We start from the raw sequence: 21,691 nt of genomic DNA on the forward strand, positions 1-21,691 counted from the left end.
ATGTACGTCAACACAATGGCACAGGCAGGCACAATCACGTAGATCTACGTGATTGCCTTCCAGCGGGTGGGGGGTCCGATCGGACCCCCTCCCGCTGGTTACGGCGGTCCGGTTCGCTCCAGGAGCGCTCCGTGATGAGGGGATGGCCGTTGGTTTTCGGCCACCCCCTCTGGATCGCTCCTGGCCAATGAGAAGCTTCCTCCCACTGTGTATTGTTTACACAGGAAGGAGGAAGTGATGTCATTCTCCTCGGGGCGGTCTTTTTGACCGGACTACGAGGAGAAGACAAAAAGTAAGTGTGCACCAACACTACACTGACATGTAGGTACACACAGGCACACAAACCCCCCCCCCCCCCCCCCCGATCTCCCCCCTCCCCCCCCCAGTCACAGTGTCACTGATTGCATTGATCATTTCTTTACTGATCAATGCATTCAGTGTCAGTTGTGACAGTAAAAACTGTCAGGACAGTTAGTGTTAGGTCCAGGGTAGCCCCCTATCACCCCCCAATAAAGATTTAACCCCCTGATTGCCCCTAGAGTTAACCCTTTCACCCCCTTTTGCCAGTTTCACTGAGCGATCATTTTTCTGATCGCTGCATGTGTCGCTAGGTAGCTAGTTATTTTTTTAGGTTCACCGCCAGGTTTTTATAGCGCTAGGTACCCCGATATACTACCCAATAATGGTTTTAACCCCCTGATTGCCGCTAGTTAACCCTTTCACCCCCTTTTGCCAGTGTCACTAAGCGATCATTTTTCTGATCGCTGCATGTGTCGCTAGGTAGCTAGTTATTTTTTTAGGTTCACCGCCAGGTTTTTATAGCGCTAGGTACCCCGATATACTACCCAATAATGGTTTTAACCCCCTGATTGCTGCTAGTTAACCCTTTCACCCCCTTTCACCAGCGATCACAGTATAAGTGTCACTGGTGACGCTGGTTAGCCAGTTAGTTATTTAGGTTCCCCGTCAGGTTTTTATATAGCGCCAGGGACCCCCATATACTACCTAATAAAAATTTGAACCCCCTGATTGCCCCTAGTTAACCCTTTCACCACTGATCACCGTTTAAGTGTTACGGGTGACTCTGGTTAGTTTGTTTTTTATAGCATCAGGGCACCCACCATTTATTACCCAATAAAGGTTTAACCCCCCTGATCACCCGGCGGGTGATATCAATTAGGTTTTAGGGTCAGGGTCTGCGTCGCCCCAGGCAGCGCTAGGTTAGTGCCAGTACCGCTAACACCCACACGCAAAGCATACACCTCCCGTAGTGGTATAGAATCTGAACAGATCAATATCTGATCTGATCAGATCTATACTAGCGTCCCCAGCAGTTTAGGGTTCCAAAAAAACGCATTGTTAGCGGGATCAGCCCAGATACCTGCTGGCACCTGCGTTTTGCCCCTCTGCCCAGCCCACCCAAGTGCAGTATCGATCGATCACTGTCACTTACAAAACACTAAACACATAACTGCAGCGATCGCAGAGTCAGGCCGGATCCCTGCCATCGCTAACAGGTTTTTTGGTAGCATTTTATATTCAAATCCGGAAGGCAGTGCTTGGTTTTCGGGGTCCCGTACGTGGCTAGGCTCCCAAAAAGTCCCCCACATGTGGTATCCCCGTACTCGGGAGAAGCAGCAGAATTTATTTTGGGGTGTAATTTGACTTCTGCCCATAGCATGTGTGAGCAATATATCATTTAGTGACAACTTTGTGCAAAAAAAAAAAAAGTTTGTAATATTCCCGCAACTTTTGGCAAAATATAAAATATTTCATGGACTCAACATGCCTCTCAGTAAATAGCTTGGGGTGTCTACTTTCCAAAATGGGGTCATTTGGGGGGGTTTTGTGCTATTTTGGCATTTTATGGCCTTCGAAACTGTGATAGGTAGCGAGGAGTGAAATCAAAAATTTGCACCCTTAGAAATCCTGAAGGTGGTGATTGGTTTTCGGGGTGCCGTGCGCGACTAGACTCCCAAAAAGTCCCACACATGTGGTATCCCCATACTCGGGAGAAGTAGCGGAATATATTTTGGGGTGCAATTCCACATATAACCATGGCATGTGTGAGCAATATATCATTTAGTGACAACTTTTTGTAAATTTTTTTTTTGTCATTATTCAATCCCTTAGGACAAAAAAAAAAAATATTCAATGGGCTCAACATACCCATCAGCAATTTCCTTGGGGTGTCTACTTTCCAAAATGGGGTCATTTGGGGGGGATTTGTACTGCCCTGCCATTTTAGCACCTCAAGAAATGAGATCGGCAGTCATAAATTAAAAGCTGTGTAAATTCCAGAAAATGTACTCTAGTTTGTAGACGCTATAACTTTTGCGCAAACCAAAAAATATTCGCTTATTGACATTTTTTTTACCAAAGACATGTGGCTGAATAAATGTTGCCCTCAATGTATGACTAAAATTTAGTTTATTCGATTTTTCTTATAACAAAAAGAAGAAAATATCTTTTTTTTTTCTTAATTTTCGCTCTTTTTCCATTTATATCGCAAAAAAAAAAAATCGCAGAGGCAATCAAATACCATCAAAAGAAAGCTCTATTTGTGGGAAGAAAAGGACGCAAATTTCGTTTGGGTGCAACATTGCATGACCGCGCAATTACCAGTTAAAGCAGCGCAGTGCGAAATTGGAAAAAGACCTCTGGTCCTTAAGGTGTTTATTGGTCCGGAGCTGAAGTGGTTAAAGGGACCACAACCTAAATAGTGGTGAAATATATGTCCTATCCAGGACCCATCCCCCGACATCTTTTTTTCTCACATCTGTCTGGGTCTCAGGGATTTCCCCTTCACTTCCCGTCTGGTAAGATGTTGTCAGAAGAACAGGAAGTGAAGGTAAATCTTAAAATGAGCCCCTAATAGCAGAAAAAACAACATAACTCTTAATTCTTCTGCAGTTTGTTCAGAACTAGAAAAAAAACACAAAAACACTAGAAAAAAATACTCATTACAGCAACAGTACAGCCCATCCTAAAAATAATAATGCCGTACTTACAACACTCAGCAATTTCTGTTCAAGGTTTATGTAATCTTGGGACGATGAATTTAAAAATTCTTTTTGGAACTTCGTTTGTAAGGAGATGACTACGTAGACGTCTCTTTTTGGTGCACTTTGTTTATCTGGAAAATACGTAGAAGAGAGATAAGAGTGGAATTTTATTGTACAGAGATACAAAGTAATGCAACAATTTGAATTGCTCCCCAAAGCGCTATAGTGTGGTGATGGGGTGTGATAGGGTGTGATGGGGTGTGATGGGTTGTGATGGGGTGTGATAGGGTGTGATGGGGTGTGATGGGTTGTGATGGGGTGTGATGGGGTGTGATGGGTTGTGATGGAGTGTGATGGGTTGTGATGGGGTGTGATGGGTTGTGATGGGGTGTGATGGGGTGTGATGGGTTGTGATGGTGTGTGATGGGTTGTGATGGGGTGTGATGGGTTGTGATGGGGTGTGATGGGGTGTGATGGGTTTTGATGGGGTGTGATGGGTTTTGATGGGATGTGATGGGCTGTGATGGGTTGTGATAGGGTGTGATGTGGTTTGATAGGGTGTGATAGCTTGTGATGGGTTATGATGGGGTGTGATGGGGTGTGATGGGTTGTGATGGAGTGTGATTGGGTGTGATGGGTTGTGATGGAGTGTGATGGGTTGTGATGGGGTGTGATGGGGTGTGATGAGTTGTGATGGGGTGTGATGGGGTGTGATGGGCTGTGATGGGTTGTGATAGGGTGTGATGTGGTGTGATAGAGTGTGATAGCTTGTGATGGGTTATGATGGGGTGTGATGGGTTGTGATGGAGTGTGATGGGGTGTGATGGGTTTTGATGGGATGTGATGGGCTGTGATGGGTTGTGATAGAGTGTGATGTGGTGTGATAGGGTGTGATAGCTTGTGATGGGTTATGATGGGGTGTGATGGGTTGTGATGGGGTGTGATGGGTTGTGATAGGGTGTGATGGGTTGTGATAGGGTGTGATGGGGTGTGATGGCGTGTGATGGGTTGTGATGGGTTGTGATGGGCTGTGATGGGGTGTGATGGGGTGTGATGGGCTGTGATGGAGTGTGATGGGGTGTGATGGGTTGTGATGGGGTGTGATGGGTTGTGATGGAGTGTGATGGGGTGTGATGGGTTGTGATGGGGTGTGATGGCTTGTGATGGGGTGGGATGGGGTGTGATGGGTTTTGATGGGGTGTGATGGGCTGTGATGGGTTGTGATGGGTTGTGATAGGGTGTGATGGGTTGTGATGGGGTGTGATGGGTTGTGATGGGCTGTGATGGGCTGTGATGGGTTGTGATGGGGTGTGATGGGTTGTGATGGGGTGTGATGGGTTGTGATGGGGTGTGATGGGCTGTGATGGGTTGTGATAGGGTGTGATGGGATGTGATGGGCTGTGATGGGTTGTGATGGGCTGTGATGGGATGTGATGGGTTGTGATTGGGTGTGATGGGGTGTGATGGGTTGTGATGGGGTGTGATGGTCTGTGATGGGTTGTGATGGGTTGTGATGGGGTGTGATAGGCTGTGATGGGGTGTGATGGTCTGTGATGGGTTGTGATGGGGTGTGATGGGTTTTGATGGGGTGTGATGTGGTGTGATAGCTTGTGATGGGTTATGATGGGGTGTGATGGGTTGTGATGGGGTGTGATGGGTTGTGATAGGGTGTGATGGGTTGTGATGGGCTGTGATGGGTTGTGATAGGGTGTGATGGGGTGTGATGGCGTGTGATGGGTTGTGATGGGGTGTGATGGGTTGTGATGGGCTGTGATGGGTTGTGATGGGGTGTGATGGGTTGTGATAGGCTGTGATGGAGTGTGATGGGGTGTGATGGGTTGTGATGGGGTGTGATGGGCTGTGATGGAGTGTGATGGAGTGTGATGGGGTGTGATGGAGTGTGATGGAGTGTGATGGGGTGTGATGGAGTGTGATGGCTTGTGATGGGTTGTGATGGGGTGTGATGGCTTGTGATGGGGTGGGATGGGGTGTGATGGGTTTTGATGGGGTGTGATGGGCTGTGATGGGTTGTGATAGGGTGTGATGGCTTGTGATGGGTTGTGATGGGGTGTGATGGGTTGTGATGGGCTGTGATGGGCTGTGATGGGCTGTGATGGGTTGTGATGGGGTGTGATGGGTTGTGATGGGGTGTGATGGGTTGTGATGGGGTGTGATGGGCAGTGATGGGTTGTGATAGGGTGTGATGGGATGTGATGGGCTGTGATGGGTTGTGATGGGCTGTGATGGGCTGTGATGGGATGTGATGGGTTGTAATGGGGTGTGATGGGTTGTGATTGGGTGTGATGGGGTGTGATGGGTTGTGATGGGGTGTGATGGTCTGTGATGGGTTGGGATGGGTTGTGATGGGTTGTGATGGGGTGTGATAGGTTGTGATGGGGTGTGATGGTCTGTGATGGGTTGTGATGGGGTGTGATGGGTTGTGATGGGGTGTGATGGGTTGTGATAGGGTGTGATGGGGTGTGATGGGTGTGATGGGTTTGATGGGCTGTGATGGGTTGTGATGGGGTGTGATGGGGTGTGATGGGTTGTGATGGGGTGTGATGGGGTGTGATGGGGTGTGATGGGTTGTGATGGGGTGTGATGGGGTGTGATGGGGTGTGATGGGGTGTGATGGGTTGTGATGGGGTGTGATGGGTTGTGATGGGGTGTGATGGTTCTGCCTCAACACAACACACAGTAACACATAACATAGCATGCATTAACGCACCAAATAGCTTGAACCCGGCATACCAGGGATCAAACCACAAACTCTAACCTAACAAGGGTTCTAATCCTTCCCAGCTCTATCCAAAGCAAAGCAAAAAGGTTTGGCTAAATCTATCTTTAATAGTTCTTATTTCTCTTGTTTCTTTAGTACTTATTAGCCAGGGTCCCTCACTGTTTTCAGTCCAGTCCTATGTAGGAGGGTTGGCAGAGGACTCCCTAATTTGGCACCCCTGTAGAGTATAAAAACTGGCATGATTGGGCATAGAGGAGACATTAGGGAGCAGGAGGAGAAGGAGCATCTTCTGGCTGTGTTTGCCCCTGTGGGACTGTTGAGGGCCTACTTCATTTACTATGTAGCCAGTGAGAGGCTGGGGAATACCTGCTAAGGGTCTGTGGCCCCGAGGAAAGAATAGGGACAGCACAGGTATGACTCGCAAGTAGGAAAATGCTGAGGAACCACCAAATCTTGGCCCCCGAATTGTCTTCCTGGAGATTTATAATATTTCTGTATTACCTCCATGAAGTTTGTTAAGTAAAAGATTGGATAACGCATCGGCTGGTGTTTCCTTCCTCTAAGGCCTATCCAACAATCTGCTTCTGCTAGGAGGATAATGGGCAAGCACGCTATGTGATGGTAACTGTGCGTTAATATGCTTCCTATGGGAAAAGAGATTCACCCTCTAACACCTACACACGTGCATCTAAATTTGCACTAACTCAAGCAATGGCCGATAATGAGCCCATACAGCTCTACATTGCACATAGCATTCAATGTGTACGTAGTTATAGGTTTTAAGCAAAATACAATGTGTGAATATTATTGAAAAAAATAATTGATTTCCAGAACTTACCGATAGTGGCAGCAGTCTCATTCTTTCCGTATTCACATTTGTTGCCTACATAATCTTTGTTACAAGTACAGGAACACACACCATTGACAGAAGAACATTGCTGACTTTCATCACTTATACATGGTGCAGCTGTAGAGCCCGTAACACGTGCCGACGTCTTCAGAGTGGTTGTAATTGTTGTGTTTGTAGTCATTGTGGATGTAGATGTTGTAGTCCTTGTGGTTGAAGGTGTCGTGGTTGTAGTTGTTGTGTTTGGAGTCATTGTGGATGTAGATGTTGTAGTCCTTGTGGTTGAAGGTGTGGTGGTTGTAATTGTTGTGTTTGGAGTCATTGTGGATGTAGATGTTGTAGTCCTTGTGGTTGAAGGTGTCGTGGTTGTAATTGTTGTGTTTGTAGTCATTGTGGATGTAGATGTTGTAGTCCTTGTGGTTGAAGGTGTCGTGGTTGTAATTGTTGTGTTTGGAGTCATTGTGGATGTAGATGTTGTAGTCCTTGTAGTTGAAGGTGTCGTGGTTGTAGTTGTTGGGCTCGTTACTGTAGATGTAGAGGAATTCTGTTGATTTGGGGTTGTGGAGGTTTGCGTTGAGGTGGAAATAGTAACTAATGTTGATGTAGGCCTTGATAACGAAGTCTGGCTCGCCGCTGAGGTTGTAGGACTGGACATTTCCAAGTGAGGGGTCGTAGAAGATTGTCTTGTGATGTTTGCGCTTGTCCTTTGAATGGTATTTGTTTGGAAAGGCGCAGAAGTTTGCAATGTGGCAATTGAGCCTTTGGTAGTGCTTTGTGCTTGAGAGGTAGGAAGACTTGTATTAGTAGTCAACATAGTTGAAACTGTCCCTGAAGTTGGTTTTGTTGAGAGTGGTGCATTGGAGGAGGGGGAGGTCACCTCAGATGTCGATGGTCTTGAAGACAATACGGTTTCCTCATTTGTGATCAATGATGTTGTATGGGTAGAAACCCCTGAGGTAGAAGGAGATTCTGGAAGCAAAGATGTTGGCTGCTTTGTAGTTGTTGAGAAGTTTCTTAATGGTGTAGAGGTGACTTCCTGAAAGGGTGTTGTTGTCACTGAGACTGTGGACAATGCTGATGTTCTTTGTGTCTCAGGAGTAGTCGCAGTATTCATGGCCAGTCTTGTAGAAGATACACTTGTAAGTGAGGAATGTAATTCAGTTGTGGCCGCTGTTGTAGGAATGATTCCGGTTTCTTTAGTTATGTTAGGAGAAATGTGCGTAGGCAATGTAGACAATGGCTGGGTGGTAGTAGATTGCTGAGCTGCATTTGATAGGCTTGTAGTAACATCATGGACAGGCAACGTTGCTTGGCCCGGTGTGCTTTGCATTGTGACTTTTGCTGTAATAGTAGAAAATTCAGAAGTGGGGACTTTGGATTCTGTGTATGTAGAGGACGGTGATTGCTGAGAGAAAGATGGCGGGGCTGTTACTGGAACTGTACTGGACCGTTCAGAAGGGGTGACACCTCTTGTGCTCATTGTTAGTTGTGTGGTACTTTGTGTATGAGATTCCATACTGCTAGTCCGACTTGTAGAAGTGGATTCTGCCAGACTAGGAGAAATGTGTGTTGAGGAAGTAATTGGTGCCGATGTAGATTTGGTGCTGGCTTCTTCCTTCATAGTAGTAGATATCCTATGAGTAGTTGAAGGGTTTATCATTTGTTCAGTGCTGGCTCCCTGAGTAGAAGTACTTTTAATAGGGACTGTCTCTGGCTGGCTAGTACCATGTGTCCCAGACGTGTTGGTTTGTGTGTAGGCAGTAACTCTCGTAGTTGCACTTTGCATTGTGACTGTAGCTGGCTCTGTACTAGCTTGTGCCTCGGACGGATTGCTCTGAGTATTTGTCGTCTCTCTTGCCGATGAGGATTTCAGAGTTGTTATTCTCGATTCTGAGAGACTAGGAGAAAAAGAAGGTTGAGAATGTGTTGAAAGCTCTGATGGAGAAATTGTGCTGATGCCTTCAGTCATGCTAGAAGACGTCATGTGTGTAGAAGATACAGAACTTGGAACACGTCCTGAGATACGGCTCATGGTAGCCAATTGCTGTGTTGTCACTCCGGCAGTGCTGCTCTGTCCAGATGATGGAACGTTTGATGTGATTATTGGCAGCTCCGTTATGCCTTTTGTCTCCAAGGTGTTAGTTGTGTCAATTATGGTTGTTCTTGTAGATAATGTCTCTGTAACTGTTGTTATTGGTTTTGAAGAGAAAGAAGTTGATATTGAAGGCGTTGTGGAAAATGTACTGGATTCATTTTTTATAGTAGAAAATGGAATATGTGTGGAAAGGACAGGACTGGAGGCAGTTGTTGGGTGTTCCGATGATGAATATTGCAATGATGTTGAAAGGTTTGTTACTTTGAGCGTACTTGTCTCATAAGTACCTTGTGTTGTTATTGCTGTAGGGCTTTGTGGAGTATATACGGACACTGTTGGTATTACTTCTGAAGACGGTTCTATTGATGATGGTAGACTAGTTGATAAAGAAGTCAGTGGACCAGTTGACTCAGTTCTTGGATAAAGTGAGCTGGTTGCTTCAATCACAGGTGGTGACAGACGTGTAGAAAACTCGGAAAGATTCTCAGAAGTAGAATGTGTAGATGTAGATTGTGAAGATAGTGATGACATTTTTGAAGCTTCTGAAGAACTTGTCTGTGGAATAGATGTGAATTTTGATGTGACTGTCGGTTGTTCTGTTGTACTTTGTGTTGAAAGCATGCTAGTCCCAGAATTTGAGGTTACAGCTTTGGAGGACGTTTCAGAAATTGGCATTGTTGATTCAGACAAAGTAGGAAAGATGGATGTCAACAAGGCTGGTGTAGATGTTACGGAATGTGTTCTGGTTTGGGACGCAATAGTTGTCTGCGTAGAAAGTTCAGAGTTGGAAACACTCTCCGAGGCTGGCGGTGTAGAAGCTAAGGTGGAAAAGTTAATTGCAGTAGAAGAACTGGCGCTTTGTAAGGGAGTTCTTCCGGTTTCAGTTGTACCCTTTGTCTCTGATTGGCTGGTTGCAGTCGTTTCACTGACTGCTGTAGATCGTTTTTCTGAAGTAGGAAGTGATGATTCTGATGGACTAGGAGAGAAGGAGGTGAATGGAGATGGTGTTGATGTTGAAGGAATAGTGCTGGTTTCTGCAGTTTTGGAGGTTGAAAATGTCTGTGTGGAAAATACAGAGCTGGAAACCCTTTCAGTTTCTGGTTGTGTAGAAGCCAATCCCTCCATTGATGGTGATACGATTGTTGTCCCAGCAGTGCTGGTCTCATGTAGAGATACACTTTGTGGTGTGACTGATGTTGGCTCAGTGGTACTTTCTGTCTCTAATGTAGTAGGTATAGTATTTGTGGTCTCTCTTGTAGATGATGATGTTTCGGGAGTTGCCAATGTTGATTCTGACAGACCAGGAGAAAAGGAAGACAATGAAGATATGGCCACCGTTGGGGTGGAGACACCTTCAGATGTTGGATATGTGGAAGTGGAGATGTTCTGCATGGTGGATGTGTATAGTTCTGTAGTACTCTGTGGTTCAGATGGGTTTGGTGTAGATTGTGTAACTGTTGAAGGTGATGTTTCTGAGGTCGTCATTATGGATACTCTGCTGGTTTCTCCAGTTATTTCAGGAGACGTCATTAGTGAAGACACCACAGGAGTGGAAGTTCTCTCAGATGTTGGTTCTGTAGAAGTGGAATGTTGTGTTGATGTAGAAAGATTTGTCACTCCAGCAGTGCTGGTCTCATGTAGAGATACACTTTGTGGTGTGACTGATGTTGGCTCAGTGGTACTTTCTGTCTCTAATGTAGTAGGTATAATATTTGTGGTCTCTCTTGTAGATGATGATGTTTCGGGAGTTGCCAATGTTGATTCTGACAGACCAGGAGAAAAGGAAGACAATGAAGATATGGCCACCGTTGGGGTGGAGACACCTTCAGATGTTGGATATGTGGAAGTGGAGATGTTCTGCATGGTGGATGTGTATAGTTCTGTAGTACTCTGTGGTTCAGATGGGTTTGGTGTAGATTGTGTAACTGTTGAAGGTGATGTTTCTGAGGTCGTCATTATGGATACTCTGCTGGTTTCTCCAGTTATTTCAGGAGACGTCATTAGTGAAGACACCACAGGAGTGGAAGTTCTCTCAGATGTTGGTTCTGTAGAAGTGGAATGTTGTGCTGATGTAGAAAGATTTGTCACTCCAGCAGTGCTGGTCTCATGCTCAGATGTGTTCTGTACGGTGGTTGTGGTTGGCTCAGTTGTACCTTCGGTTTCATATGTACTTATTACAGTATTAGTGGTGGTCACTCTTGTAGATAATACTTCTGAAGTTGTCATTATGGATTCTGATGGACTAGGAGAGAAGGAGGTGAATGGAGATGGTGTTGATGTTGAAGGAATAGTGCTGGTTTCTGCAGTTTTGGAGGTTGATAATATCTGCGTGGAAAATACAGAGGGGGAAACCCTTTCAGTTTCTGGTTGTGTAGAAGCCGATTGTTCCATTGATGGTGATACGATTGTTGTCCCAGCAGTGCTGGTCTCATGTAGAGATACACTTTGTGGTGTGACTGATGTTGGCTCAGTGGTACTTTCTGTCTCTAATGTAGTAGGTATAGTATTTGTGGTCTCTCTTGTAGATGATGATGTTTCGGAAGTTGCCAATGTTGATTCTGACAGACTAGGAGAAAAGGAAGACAGTGAAGATATGGCCACCGTTGGGGTGGAGACACCTTCAGATGTTGGATATGTGGAAGTGGAGATGCTCTGCATGGTGGATGTGTATAGTTCTGTAGTACTTTGTGGTTCAGATGGGTTTGGTGTAGATTGTGTAACTGTTGAAGGTGATGTTTCTGAGGTCGTCATTATGGATACTCTGCTGGTTTCTCTGGTTATTTCAGGAGACGTCATTAGTGAAGACACCACAGAAGTGGAAGTTCTCTCAGATGTTGGTTCTGTAGAAGTGGAATGTTGTGCTGATGTAGAAAGATTTGTCACTCCAGCAGTGCTGGTCTCATGCTCAGATGTGTTCTGTACGGTGGTTGTGGTTGGCTCAGTTGTACCTTCGGTTTGATATGTACTTATTACATTATTAGTGGTGGTCACTCTTGTAGATAATACTTCTGAAGTTGTCATTATGGATTCTGATGGACTAGGAGAGAAGGAGGTGAATGGAGATGGTGTTGATGTTGAAGGAATAGTGCTGGTTTCTGCAGTTTTGGAGGTTGAAAATGTCTGTGTGGAAAATACAGAGCTGGAAACCCTTTCAGTTTCTGGTTGTGTGGAAGCCGATTGTTCCATTGATGGTGATACGATTGTTGTCCCAGCAGTGCTGGTCTCATGTAGAGATACACTTTGTGGTGTGACTGATGTTGGCTCAGTGGTACTTTCTGTCTCTAATGTAGTAGGTATAGTATTTGTGGTCTCTCTTGTAGATGATGATGTTTCGGGAGTTGCCAATGTTGATTCTGACAGACTAGGAGAAAAGGAAGTCAGTGAAGATATGGCCACCGTTGGGGTGGAGACACCTTCAGATGTTGGCTGTGTGGAAGTGGAGATGTTCTGCATGGTGGATGTGTATAGTTCTGTAGTACTCTGTGGTTCAGATGGGTTTGGTGTAGATTTTGTAACTGTTGAAGGTGATGTTTCTGAGGTCGTCATTATGGATACTCTGCTGGTTTCTCTGGTTATTTCAGGAGACGTCATTAGTGAAGACACCACAGGAGTGGAAGTTCTCTCAGATGTTGGTTCTGTAGAAGTGGAATGTTGTGCAGATGTAGAAAGATTTGTCACTCCAGCAGTGCTGGTCTCATGTTCAGATGTGTTCTGTACGGTGGTTGTGGTTGGCTCAGTTGTACCTTCGGTTTGATATGTACTTATTACAGTATTAGTGGTGGTCACTCTTGTAGATAATACTTCTGAAGTTGTCATTATGGATTCTGATGGACTAGGAGAGAAGGAGGTGAATGGAGATGGAGTTGATGTTGAAGGAATAGTGCTGGTTTCTTCATATTTGGAGGTTGATAATATCTGTGTGGAAAATACAGAGCTGGAAACCCTTTCAGTTTCTGGTTGTGTAGAAGTCGATCCCTCCATTGATGGTGATACGATTGTTGTCCCAGCAGTGCTGGTCTCATGTAGAGATACACTTTGTGTTGTGACTGATGTTGGCTCAGTGGTACTTTCTGTCTCTAATGTAGTAGGTATAGTATTTGTGGTCTCTCTTGTAGATGATGATGTTTCGGGAGTTGCCAATGTTGATTCTGACAGACTAGGAGAAAAGGAAGTCAGTGAAGATATGGCCACCGTTGGGGTGGAGACACCTTCAGATGTTGGATATGTGGAAGTGGAGATGCTCTGCATGGTGGATGTGTATAGTTCTGTAGTACTCTGTGGTTCAGATGGGTTTGGTGTAGATTGTGTAACTGTTGAAGGTGATGTTTCTGAGGTCGTCATTATGGATACTCTGCTGGTTTCTCTGGTTATTTCAGGAGACGTCATTAGTGAAGACACCACAGGAGTGGAAGTTCTCTCAGATGTTGGTTCTGTAGAAGTGGAATGTTGTGCTGATGTAGAAAGATTTGTCACTCCAGCAGTGCTGGTCTCATGCTCAGATGGGTTCTGTACGGTGGTTGTGGTTGGCTCAGTTGTACCTTCGGTTTGATATGTACTTATTACAGTATTAGTGGTGGTCACTCTTGTAGATAATACTTCTGAAGTTGTCATTATGGATTCTGATGGACTAGGAGAGAAGGAGGTGAATGGAGATGGTGTTGATGTTGAAGGAATAGTGCTGGTTTCTGCAGTTTTGGAGGTTGAAAATGTCTGTGTGGAAAATACAGAGCTGGAAACCCTTTCAGTTTCTGGTTGTGTAGAAGCCGATTGTTCCGTTGCTGGTGATACGATTGTTGTTCCAGCAGTGCTGGTCTCATGTAGAGATACACTTTGTGGTGTGACTGATGTTGGCTCAGTGGTACTTTCTGTCTCTAATGTAGTAGGTATAATATTTGTGGTCTCTCTTGTAGATGATGATGTTTCGGAAGTTGCCAATGTTGATTCTGACAGACTAGGAGAAAAGGAAGACAGTGAAGATATGGCCACCGTTGGGGTGGAGACACCTTCAGATGTTGGCTGTGTGGAAGTGGAGATGTTCTGCATGGTGGATGTGTATAGTTCTGTAGTACTTTGTGGTTCAGATGGGTTTGGTGTAGATTTTGTAACTGTTGAAGGTGATGTTTCTGAGGTCGTCATTATGGATACTCTGCTGGTTTCTCTGGTTATTTCAGGAGACGTCATTAGTGAAGACACCACAGGAGTGGAAGTTCTCTCAGATGTTGGTTCTGTAGAAGTGGAATGTTGTGCTGATGTAGAAAGATTTGTCACTCCAGCAGTGCTGGTCTCATGCTCAGATGTGTTCTGTACGGTGGTTGTGGTTGGCTCAGTTGTACCTTCGGTTTGATATGTACTTATTACAGTATTAGTGGTGGTCACTCTTGTAGATAATACTTCTGAAGTTGTCATTATGGATTCTGATGGACTAGGAGAGAAGGAGGTGAATGGAGATGGTGTTGACGTTGAAGGAATAGTGCTGGTTTCTGCAGTTTTGGAGGTTGAAAATGTCTGTGTGGAAAATACAGAGCTGGAAACCCTTTCAGTTTCTGGTTGTGTAGAAGCCGATCCCTCCATTGATGGTGATACGATTGTTGTCCCAGCAGTGCTGGTCTCATGTAGAGATACACTTTGTGGTGTGACTGATGTTGGCTCAGTGGTACTTTCTGTCTCTAATGTAGTAGGTATAATATTTGTGGTCTCTCTTGTAGATGATGATGTTTCGGGAGTTGCCAATGTTGATTCTGACAGACTAGGAGAAAAGGAAGTCAGTGAAGATATGGCCACCGTTGGGGTGGAGACACCTTCAGATGTTGGATATGTGGAAGTGGAGATGCTCTGCATGGTGGATGTGTATAGTTCTGTAGTACTCTGTGGTTCAGATGGGTTTGGTGTAGATTGTGTAACTGTTGAAGGTGATGTTTCTGAGGTCGTCATTATGGATACTCTGCTGGTTTCTCTGGTTATTTCAGGAGACGTCATTAGTGAAGACACCACAGGAGTGGAAGTTCTCTCAGATGTTGGTTCTGTAGAAGTGGAATGTTGTGCTGATGTAGAAAGATTTGTCACTCCAGCAGTGCTGGTCTCATGCTCAGATGGGCTCTGTACGGTGGTTGTGGTTGGCTCAGTTGTACCTTCGGTTTGATATGTACTTATTACAGTATTAGTGGTGGTCACTCTTGTAGATAATACTTCTGAAGTTGTCATTATGGATTCTGATGGACTAGGAGAGAAGGAGGTGAATGGAGATGGTGTTGATGTTGAAGGAATAGTGCTGGTTTCTGCAGTTTTGGAGGTTGATAATATCTGTGTGGAAAATACAGAGCTGGAAACCCTTTCAGTTTCTGGTTGTGTAGAAGCCGATTGTTCCGTTGATGGTGATACGATTGTTGTCCCAGCAGTGCTGGTCTCATGTAGAGATACACTTTGTGTTGTGACTGATGTTGGCTCAGTGGTACTTTCTGTCTCTAATGTAGTAGGTATAGTATTTGTGGTCTCTCTTGTAGATGATGATGTTTCGGGAGTTGCCAATGTTGATTCTGACAGACCAGGAGAAAAGGAAGACAATGAAGATATGGCCACCGTTGGGGTGGAGACACCTTCAGATGTTGGATATGTGGAAGTGGAGATGCTCTGCATGGTGGATGTGTATAGTTCTGTAGTACTTTGTGGTTCAGATGGGTTTGGTGTAGATTTTGTAACTGTTGAAGGTGATGTTTCTGAGGTCGTCATTATGGATACTCTGCTGGTTTCTCTGGTTATTTCAGGAGACGTCATTAGTGAAGACACCACAGGAGTGGAAGTTCTCTCAGATGTTGGTTCTGTAGAAGTGGAATGTTGTGCTGATGTAGAAAGATTTGTCACTCCAGCAGTGCTGGTCTCATGCTCAGATGTGTTCTGTACGGTGGTTGTGGTTGGCTCAGTTGTACCTTCGGTTTGATATGTACTTATTACAGTATTAGTGGTGGTCACTCTTGTAGATAATACTTCTGAAGTTGTCGTTATGGATTCTGATGGACTAGGAGAGAAGGAGGTGAATGGAGATGGTGTTGATGTTGAAGGAATAGTGCTGGTTTCTTCATATTTGGAGGTTGATAATATCTGTGTGGAAAATACAGAGCTGGAAACCCTTTCAGTTTCTGGTTGTGTAGAAGCCGATCCCTCCATTGATGGTGATACGATTGTTGTTCCAGCAGTGCTGGTCTCATGTAGAGATACACTTTGTGGTGTGACTGATGTTGGCTCAGTGGTACTTTCTGTCTCTAATGTAGTAGGTATAATATTTGTGGTCTCTCTTGTAGATGATGATGTTTCGGGAGTTGCCAATGTTGATTCTGACAGACTAGGAGAAAAGGAAGTCAGTGAAGATATGGCCACCGTTGGGGTGGAGACGACTTCAGATGTTGGATATGTGGAAGTGGAGATGTTCTGCATGGTGGATGTGTATAGTTCTGTAGTACTCTGTGGTTCAGATGGGTTTGGTGTAGATTTTGTAACTGTTGAAGGTGATGTTTCTGAGGTCGTCATTATGGATACTCTGCTGGTTTCTCTGGTTATTTCAGGAGACGTCATTAGTGAAGACACCACAGGAGTGGAAGTTCTCTCAGATGTTGGTTCTGTAGAAGTGGAATGTTGTGCTGATGTAGAAAGATTTGTCACTCCAGCAGTGCTGGTCTCATGCTCAGATGTGTTCTGTACGGTGGTTGTGGTTGGCTCAGTTGTACCTTCAGTTTGATATGTACTTATTACATTATTAGTGGTGGTCACTCTTGTAGATAATACTTCTGAAGTTGTCATTATGGATTCTGATGGACTAGGAGAGAAGGAGGTGAATGGAGATGGTGTTGATGTTGAAGGAATAGTGCTGGTTTCTGCAGTTTTGGAGGTTGAAAATGTCTGTGTGGAAAATACAGAGCTGGAAACCCTTTCAGTTTCTGGTTGTGTAGAAGCCGATTGTTCCGTTGCTGGTGATACGATTGTTGTTCCAGCAGTGCTGGTCTCATGTAGAGATACACTTTGTGGTGTGACTGATGTTGGCTCAGTGGTACTTTCTGTCTCTAATGTAGTAGGTATAATATTTGTGGTCTCTCTTGTAGATGATGATGTTTCGGGAGTTGCCAATGTTGATTCTGACAGACCAGGAGAAAAGGAAGTCAGTGAAGATATGGCCACCGTTGGGGTGGAGACACCTTCAGATGTTGGATATGTGGAAGTGGAGATGTTCTGCATGGTGGATGTGTATAGTTCTGTAGTACTCTGTGGTTCAGATGGGTTTGGTGTAGATTGTGTAACTGTTGAAGGTGATGTTTCTGAGGTCGTCATTATGGATACTCTGCTGGTTTCTCTGGTTATTTCAGGAGACGTCATTAGTGAAGACACCACAGGAGTGGAAGTTCTCTCAGATGTTGGTTCTGTAGAAGTGGAATGTTGTGCAGATGTAGAAAGATTTGTCACTCCAGCAGTGCTGGTCTCATGCTCAGATGGGTTCTGTACGGTGGTTGTGGTTGGCTCAGTTGTACCTTCGGTTTGATATGTACTTATTACAGTATTAGTGGTGGTCACTCTTGTAGATAATACTTCTGAAGTTGTCATTATGGATTCTGATGGACTAGGAGAGAAGGAGGTGAATGGAGATGGTGTTGACGTTGAAGGAATAGTGCTGGTTTCTGCAGTTTTGGAGGTTGAAAATGTCTGTGTGGAAAATACAGAGCTGGAAACCCTTTCAGTTTCTGGTTGTGTAGAAGCCGATCCCTCCATTGATGGTGATACGATTGTTGTCCCAGCAGTGCTGGTCTCATGTAGAGATACACTTTGTGGTGTGACTGATGTTGGCTCAGTGGTACTTTCTGTCTCTAATGTAGTAGGTATAGTATTTGTGGTCTCTCTTGTAGATGATGATGTTTCTGAAGTTGCCAATGTTGATTCTGACAGACTAGGAGAAAAGGAAGTCAGTGAAGATATGGCCACCGTTGGGGTGGAGACACCTTCAGATGTTGGATATGTGGAAGTGGAGATGTTCTGCATGGTGGATGTGTATAGTTCTGTAGTACTTTGTGGTTCAGATGGGTTTGGTGTAGATTTTGTAACTGTTGAAGGTGATGTTTCTGAGGTCGTCATTATGGATACTCTGCTGGTTTCTCTGGTTATTTCAGGAGACGTCATTAGTGAAGACACCACAGCAGTGGAAGTTCTCTCAGATGTTGGTTCTGTAGAAGTGGAATGTTGTGCTGATGTAGAAAGATTTGTCACTCCAGCAGTGCTGGTCTCATGCTCAGATGGGTTCTGTACGGTGGTTGTGGTTGGCTCAGTTGTACCTTCAGTTTGATATGTACTTATTACAGTATTAGTGGTGGTCACTCTTGTAGATAATACTTCTGAAGTTGTCATTATGGATTCTGATGGACTAGGAGAGAAGGAGGTGAATGGAGATGGTGTTGATGTTGAAGGAATAGTGCTGGTTTCTTCATATTTGGAGGTTGATAATATCTGTGTGGAAAATACAGAGCTGGAAACCCTTTCAGTTTCTGGTTGTGTAGAAGCCGATTGTTCCGTTGCTGGTGATACGATTGTTGTTCCAGCAGTGCTGGTCTCATGTAGAGATACACTTTGTGGTGTGACTGATGTTGGCTCAGTGGTACTTTCTGTCTCTAATGTAGTAGGTATAATATTTGTGGTCTCTCTTGTAGATGATGATGTTTCGGAAGTTGCCAATGTTGATTCTGACAGACCAGGAGAAAAGGAAGTCAGTGAAGATATGGCCACCGTTGGGGTGGAGACACCTTCAGATGTTGGATATGTGGAAGTGGAGATGTTCTGCATGGTGGATGTGTATAGTTCTGTAGTACTCTGTGGTTCAGATGGGTTTGGTGTAGATTGTGTAACTGTTGAAGGTGATGTTTCTGAGGTCGTCATTATGGATGCTCTGCTGGTTTCTCTGGTTATTTCAGGAGACGTCATTAGTGAAGACACCACAGGAGTGGAAGTTCTCTCAGATGTTGGTTCTGTAGAAGTGGAATGTTGTGCTGATGTAGAAAGATTTGTCACTCCAGCAGTGCTGGTCTCATGCTCAGATGGGTTCTGTACGGTGGTTGTGGTTGGCTCAGTTGTACCTTCGGTTTGATATGTACTTATTACAGTATTAGTGGTGGTCACTCTTGTAGATAATACTTCTGAAGTTGTCATTATGGATTCTGATGGACTAGGAGAGAAGGAGGTGAATGGAGATGGTGTTGACGTTGAAGGAATAGTGCTGGTTTCTGCAGTTTTGGAGGTTGAAAATGTCTGTGTGGAAAATACAGAGCTGGAAACCCTTTCAGTTTCTGGTTGTGTAGAAGCCGATCCCTCCATTGATGGTGATACGATTGTTGTCCCAGCAGTGCTGGTCTCATGTAGAGATACACTTTGTGGTGTGACTGATGTTGGCTCAGTGGTACTTTCTGTCTCTAATGTAGTAGGTATAGTATTTGTGGTCTCTCTTGTAGATGATGATGTTTCTGAAGTTGCCAATGTTGATTCTGACAGACTAGGAGAAAAGGAAGTCAGTGAAGATATGGCCACCGTTGGGGTGGAGACACCTTCAGATGTTGGATATGTGGAAGTGGAGATGTTCTGCATGGTGGATGTGTATAGTTCTGTAGTACTTTGTGGTTCAGATGGGTTTGGTGTAGATTTTGTAACTGTTGAAGGTGATGTTTCTGAGGTCGTCATTATGGATACTCTGCTGGTTTCTCTGGTTATTTCAGGAGACGTCATTAGTGAAGACACCACAGCAGTGGAAGTTCTCTCAGATGTTGGTTCTGTAGAAGTGGAATGTTGTGCTGATGTAGAAAGATTTGTCACTCCAGCAGTGCTGGTCTCATGCTCAGATGGGTTCTGTACGGTGGTTGTGGTTGGCTCAGTTGTACCTTCAGTTTGATATGTACTTATTACAGTATTAGTGGTGGTCACTCTTGTAGATAATACTTCTGAAGTTGTCATTATGGATTCTGATGGACTAGGAGAGAAGGAGGTGAATGGAGATGGTGTTGATGTTGAAGGAATAGTGCTGGTTTCTTCATATTTGGAGGTTGATAATATCTGTGTGGAAAATACAGAGCTGGAAACCCTTTCAGTTTCTGGTTGTGTAGAAGCCGATTGTTCCGTTGCTGGTGATACGATTGTTGTTCCAGCAGTGCTGGTCTCATGTAGAGATACACTTTGTGGTGTGACTGATGTTGGCTCAGTGGTACTTTCTGTCTCTAATGTAGTAGGTATAGTATTTGTGGTCTCTCTTGTAGATGATGATGTTTCGGGAGTTGCCAATGTTGATTCTGACAGACTAGGAGAAAAGGAAGACAATGAAGATATGGCCACCGTTGGGGTGGAGACACCTTCAGATGTTGGATATGTGGAAGTGGAGATGCTCTGCATGGTGGATGTGTATAGTTCTGTAGTACTCTGTGGTTCAGATGGGTTTGGTGTAGATTGTGTAACTGTTGAAGGTGATGTTTCTGAGGTCGTCATTATGGATACTCTGCTGGTTTCTCTGGTTATTTCAGGAGACGTCATTAGTGAAGACACCACAGGAGTGGAAGTTCTCTCAGATGTTGGTTCTGTAGAAGTGGAATGTTGTGCTGATGTAGAAAGATTTGTCACTCCAGCAGTGCTGGTCTCATGCTCAGATGGGTTCTGTACGGTGGTTGTGGTTGGCTCAGTTGTACCTTCGGTTTGATATGTACTTATTACAGTATTAGTGGTGGTCACTCTTGTAGATAATACTTCTGAAGTTGTCATTATGGATTCTGATGGACTAGGAGAGAAGGAGGTGAATGGAGATGGTGTTGACGTTGAAGGAATAGTGCTGGTTTCTGCAGTTTTGGAGGTTGAAAATGTCTGTGTGGAAAATACAGAGCTGGAAACCCTTTCAGTTTCTGGTTGTGTAGAAGCCGATCCCTCCATTGATGGTGATACGATTGTTGTCCCAGCAGTGCTGGTCTCATGTAGAGATACACTTTGTGGTGTGACTGATGTTGGCTCAGTGGTACTTTCTGTCTCTAATGTAGTAGGTATAATATTTGTGGTCTCTCTTGTAGATGATGATGTTTCGGGAGTTGCCAATGTTGATTCTGACAGACTAGGAGAAAAGGAAGTCAGTGAAGATATGGCCACCGTTGGGATGGAGACACCTTCAGATGTTGGATATGTGGAAGTGGAGATGTTCTGCATGGTGGATGTGTATAGTTCTGTAGTACTCTGTGGTTCAGATGGGTTTGGTGTAGATTGTGTAACTGTTGAAGGTGATGTTTCTGAGGTCGTCATTATGGATACTCTGCTGGTTTCTCTGGTTATTTCAGGAGACGTCATTAGTGAAGACACCACAGGAGTGGAAGTTCTCTCAGATGTTGGTTCTGTAGAAGTGGAATGTTGTGCTGATGTAGAAAGATTTGTCACTCCAGCAGTGCTGGTCTCATGCTCAGATGTGTTCTGTACGGTGGTTGTGGTTGGCTCAGTTGTACCTTCGGTTTGATATGTACTTATTACAGTATTAGTGGTGGTCACTCTTGTAGATAATACTTCTGAAGTTGTCATTATGGATTCTGATGGACTAGGAGAGAAGGAGGTGAATGGAGATGGTGTTGATGTTGAAGGAATAGTGCTGGTTTCTGCAGTTTTGGAGGTTGAAAATGTCTGTGTGGAAAATACAGAGCTGGAAACCCTTTCAGTTTCTGGTTGTGTAGAAGCCGATTGTTCCGTTGATGGTGATACGATTGTTGTCCCAGCAGTGCTGGTCTCATGTAGAGATACACTTTGTGTTGTGACTGATGTTGGCTCAGTGGTACTTTCTGTCTCTAATGTAGTAGGTATAGTATTTGTGGTCTCTCTTGTAGATGATGATGTTTCGGGAGTTGCCAATGTTGATTCTGACAGACCAGGAGAAAAGGAAGACAATGAAGATATGGCCACCGTTGGGGTGGAGACACCTTCAGATGTTGGATATGTGGAAGTGGAGATGCTCTGCATGGTGGATGTGT

The 21,691-nt window shown here is 44.6% G+C and overlaps 1 protein-coding gene across 1 annotated transcript in view; it reads right to left on the minus strand.

Annotated features, from left to right (window-relative positions):
* LOC143933033 (uncharacterized) overlaps positions 1–21,691 on the minus strand; it is a 53,202-nt gene that overhangs the window by 18,508 nt on the left and 13,003 nt on the right. The window contains exons 2-3 of the mRNA XM_077455950.1: positions 6,584–21,580; positions 3,012–3,136 (exon numbers count right to left, since the gene is read on the minus strand). Coding sequence (XP_077312076.1) covers positions 3,012–3,136; positions 6,584–21,580 — 15,122 coding nt within the window. The remainder of the gene's footprint in view (positions 1–3,011; positions 3,137–6,583; positions 21,581–21,691) is intronic.

This window comes from Lithobates pipiens, unplaced genomic scaffold, assembly GCF_037356315.1.
Source record: "Lithobates pipiens isolate NorthernLeopardFrog02 unplaced genomic scaffold, aLitPip1_a1.2 Scaffold_27, whole genome shotgun sequence".
Lineage (NCBI taxonomy): Eukaryota > Metazoa > Chordata > Amphibia > Anura > Ranidae > Lithobates > Lithobates pipiens.